The sequence below is a fragment of the Peromyscus eremicus genome, chromosome 20 (assembly GCF_949786415.1).
Source record: "Peromyscus eremicus chromosome 20, PerEre_H2_v1, whole genome shotgun sequence".
Taxonomy (NCBI): domain Eukaryota; kingdom Metazoa; phylum Chordata; class Mammalia; order Rodentia; family Cricetidae; genus Peromyscus; species Peromyscus eremicus.
The window spans coordinates 11,236,413-11,241,182 of record NC_081436.1 but is presented as its reverse complement, the minus strand read 5'-3'; the positions used below and the strand labels follow the sequence as shown (position 1 = coordinate 11,241,182).

General features: G+C 37.4%; 1 protein-coding gene across 1 annotated transcript in view; it reads left to right on the top strand.

Moving 5' to 3' along the window:
• Positions 1-205: 205 nt before the first annotated feature.
• Positions 206-4,770, top strand: part of Cntn1 (contactin 1) — a 132,489-nt gene continuing 127,924 nt past the window's right edge. The window contains exons 1-2 of the mRNA XM_059247464.1: positions 206-331; positions 2,627-2,659. Coding sequence (XP_059103447.1) covers positions 271-331; positions 2,627-2,659 — 94 coding nt within the window. The 5' untranslated portion in view covers positions 206-270. The remainder of the gene's footprint in view (positions 332-2,626; positions 2,660-4,770) is intronic.

Genomic DNA, 4,770 nt, shown 5'->3' with positions numbered 1-4,770 from the left:
GTAATGAAACAATGGAGTTAATAACATCACTGTCCCCAAATGTTGCACATTTTTCCTTCCCTCCAGTCCTCTCCCACTTCTATTCCTCCTGATTCTCCTTCCTTTTTACTTCTGTCTCCCCTGTTTTTCTCACCTCCTTTTCTTTTCCTATCTTTCTTTTTTTGCTTCTAACTTATTTGCTTGTCTTTTCTCAATGCAGGTGTTTCATAGTGCTCAACTGGCTTAAAGCTTTCCTTATTTTTGAAAACTGAACCATCTACTCAACCGAAGATGAAAATGCCATTGCTGGCCAGCCATCTCCTGCTAATCTCCATTACGTCCTGTCTAGGAGGTAAAGAAAAGCCTTCATGTACTCTCCAGAAATTATGTGAATATAATCAATATGTGTTTTGTTTCCATGAAATCTTTCATGTGATAGTAGAACTAATACCTTCTTTTGACATCTGGGTTGAGTCACATTATTAAATAAATTTTACATGCTAAGATTGGCCTTAATTTTATTTTTATTTTCAATGAAGATTTTGTAAGCTTTAGCCTCCTTTCTGTAGTAAAATGCTCAAAAACCTGTAAACTGTATCTCTGGAAAAGGAAACACTTGGCATGTCAATTTTATCTTTACACAATCTATGTGGAGTTGGAAGAGATGTGTGCCATTTCTACCACCTACCTGCAATTGAATGAACTTCAGTACCTTGAATAATAGTAAAATATATTGAGAAAATTTAAAAGTAACATTTTAAATGACTTCCTTTTTTCGTTTAATAAAACTTACTCACTTGTCAATTAGCATTAAGCTTATATAGCTGTGTTTAATAATTGATTTACAAGATTTGTAAAAAAAATAAACATGTAGCTATTATGAGTATCCAGCACAACAATGAATCTGATAAATTTTTCATTTGTTTACTTAATTTTAGGAAAATAGCATCCAAATATTCTATGATATCTGTATGCATATAAAGAGCAACATTGCCACTTTGAGCTCTTAGCACAAAGATCATGTTTCTCTCTTTCAAAGGAAATATCAAAATTAAGAAATATTTCCCACAAGTGTAGACACCTAGTTTTACTGGCAGTAATATGTTTCCTAAAATATTGATTTTTTTTCTCAAACCTCTATCTCAATGACTTTCGCTCAGTGAGTACTTGTTGAGTTGCTATTCATCTTAAAACGTACCTGTATGTAGACATTTCATACATGAATCTCTGCCAGTCTCTTTTATGACATACCCAAAGACTGTTCTATTGCATTTACGATTTACTTAGTTCACTTATTTGTTGGATACAGGGTCTCTCATAGTCCAGGCTGCCCTGAACTTACTGGGCATATAAGGATGACCTTGAACTACTTGATCCTCCTGTATTGTTTTTCTAAGTTCAGGGATCACAGTATGGTCAGCTAGTCTTTATTGTGTTTTTTGAGGAGATGGTGATTTTTATTATGCTAATTCCATAATTTGGTGAAAATAATTTCATTAGTGTCAACAATTGGAGAGATGAAGCCACAGCTTTATGTTTTGCCTCCAGCAGCCTGAGTCTTTCCTTCCATCTTTTAGGGATCTGAACTCAAGTAAAAACAGATCTTTGGTTTTGAAGGCAAAAAATAATTTCAAGATAAGCCCTTATAAAGCAGAGCCAGAGTGTATTAGAAATACAGGGAAAGGAACTTGAGGACCATTAAATCACAACTTTGAGTATCGGTGTAGGGTTCTCACAGAACAGTCATAATTAACTTAGTGGCAAACATATACACCATGTTGGCAGTTCTTGAGTTACATCCCCAGGGTGTCTAAGAAAACAAAATTTTCCCTTTCTCTTTTTGTTAAGTAGGAACAGAAGATGAATCCAAATATGTCTTGGATAAGATGTAGTTTGATAAGAGCAATCCAGGCACTACTATCTTGCACAAAGAGGGGTCCTGGTGATACCCCAGAAAGCTGGTCTTACAGCTGGAAGGAGGCAAAGGCCTTGAACAAATGCCAGTTGTGTTAGAGTTCTTGACTCTTGATGGGCGATGGTGGCGTATGCCTTTAATCCCAGCACTCGGGAGGCAGAGCCAGGTGGATCTCTGCGAGTTCGAGGCCAGCCTGGTCTACAGAGTGAGATCCAGGACAGGTACCAAAGCTACACAGAAAAACCCTGTTTCGAAAAACCAAAAAAAAAAAGAGAGACTCTCAGAGATGCAGGTGGGGGATATTTCCCTTCCTTTGTCCTCATGCTGTTCCTTCTTTTTCTAACCTACTTCAGTTCAGTTAATACTTAAGAATTTAATATCAATGGTAAATATACATAGACACAAGAATGATATGCATGCACATATGTGGATATATAATTGCATGCATGATGTGTACATAATGCATAAAAGGAAATTGTATATAGTTATTGACATCTTACTATAAATGGAATAAAAAGTGTTTAGTCTCCCAAATTCATACTAATGCCATTGACTGCAAACATTAGTGCTATCACTATATAATGTAAAAATAAGAGAACAATATTTGCACAGATGTAAAGTTGCATCCATCTTCAGTGTGAAGAGCATTTTCTACCAAATCATTGACTCTTTGACCATGTTTGAAAACACACCTCAAAAAAATAACTTGACATATTTTTTTTCTTTTTTTAGAGTTCACATGGCACAGAAGATATGGTCATGGAGGTAAGAATTAAATGGCTTTTTTTTGTAAGATGATAATTTCTGCTTGAAACTATGATAACTCTAAACTTGAAGGCAATGATTAGTGTTGGGTCACTTAGAAATCATTTTTTCTGAAATCATTAAACAAGTTGTTTGATTATTGAAAGACATAATACACCCAGACACAGACACAGACACACACACACACACACACACACACACACACACACATACACATACTCAGGGGTTTAGGCAGATGAAAACTATTCAGTGGGGTCTCCATTTTGTCTTACATGCTTTGTAACAATGCAATGCTGTGAAATTTGAATTGGTGTTTAAGGATTGTTAACTTTTTTGCAAGCCTCATGTTTGCTTCAAGAGAAAGAACTAAAGTTAGTGCATTCGGAACCTTAAGATTTGGCGCAATTAGGAGCTGACAGATGTTAGACAATTTCCTGCTTGAGATGTACTGAATGTAACAACCAATCCTGCTGGTATAGTGTCTCCTGTGATTACTGGTTCCGCTGAAGTAGAAGCAGTCAAAAGAAGACCAAGTAGGCTCTGCCTCTCCAGCTGGAAACTCACTGGCTAAGCTGGTGTTTTTACATAAATTAGTCAACTCCTATGAGCTTCTGGTTTTAATATATAAAAACCACAGGGTTCCTTACTGCAAGAACCCCATAAAGAACACAGCAAATGCAGCTGAGGTAGTGATTGATGGACTCTGTGCTCAGTGGCTGGTAACTGCTAACTCACTAAAGCCACTGCAGAATGACAGAATGAAAGGCCAGGACAAACTGCTGAGCATCCAGTGTGACAACTTCCATGCCAAATAAAAGGATGCCATTCACACTGAGAAGGATTTCCACTTGAAGGCTAAAAGAACACAAGGGCAAGAAATTATTAGCTCAAATACCATCAATGCCATTTCTCCTCCCACCTCTTGAGTGTGGAGTCCTACATGTAGATATTATCAAGTGATATAGCTTGCTAGACTTCACGAACTTTATCATAAGTAGGAAACATGACAAGGTAATAATTCTTTAAGAAAACAATTGAAGTATTCTTCATTTGATGATTCAAGGTATGCTTAATGATGAAAGTTGTAGATAAGGAAGCCTGAAGTATTTTAACATTTAGAAGTGGCACAGATTCTAAATAAAGGAGGTAACTGATAAAAGTCTTTTTTAAAAAACAAAAACCAAAGAACACTTGTAATTTCTGTAGAATATTAACCGGAATTTCATTAGAAAGCACTTTATTGTCAAATAAGCCATTGGAAACCCTGCTGCACAGTAAAGGATAATTGTTTGTAATTAATTGTGGTTAGGATTTATAGTACTATAAAAATAAGTGCAGGCATTTCATTGTACTGACATAATAAAACACTTGGAACGCAGTGACTAAGAACATAAATTTATTTTTCACATCTCTAGAAAATAGAACCCAAGCTTAAGGTGTTAGTGGGGCTGTGGTCCCTTGAAATATGCAGAATCCTTACCCCTTTCAGCTTTCAGTAGCCCTACATGCTCCTTTGGTTGTGAGGGCATAATTACAGTGTCTGCCTCCAGCTGCTTGTAACTTCTCCCTGTAGCTCTTTACACAACCTTCCCTCTGAGCATGCAAAAGACACCCCTCCCCATGGGCACTCCCCCCATTAAGATGAATCTGTGAGGAGAGACATAATATATATGTATGTTCCCAAGCTCAGTTAGCATCCAGCTGGTAATCAGTAAGGATCCCCTCATCTATGTTAAATTTGTGACTCTTCACGTTGAGTCACGTAAGACAAATTGCTAAATAGTCTTATTAATAAAAAACCCGGATCTAGATATTGGGGTGAAAAACTGAGAGATCAGATAAATAGGACAAGCCACAGCCAACCTCACCTTACCAACTCCTCAGCCTCTACAGAGACCTACTTCCTGTATACTCATGACTATATACCTTTCTGTCCCTGCCCTCTTACTTCCTCTCTCTGCCCAGCTACATCACTTCCTCTTTCTGCCCAGCTCTATCACTTTCTGTCTGTCTGTACAGACCTCCAGACCTCCATGGTTAGTGCTGGGATTAAAGGCATGTGCCACCACACCTGGCTCTGTTCCCAGTGTGGCCTTGAACTCACAGAGATC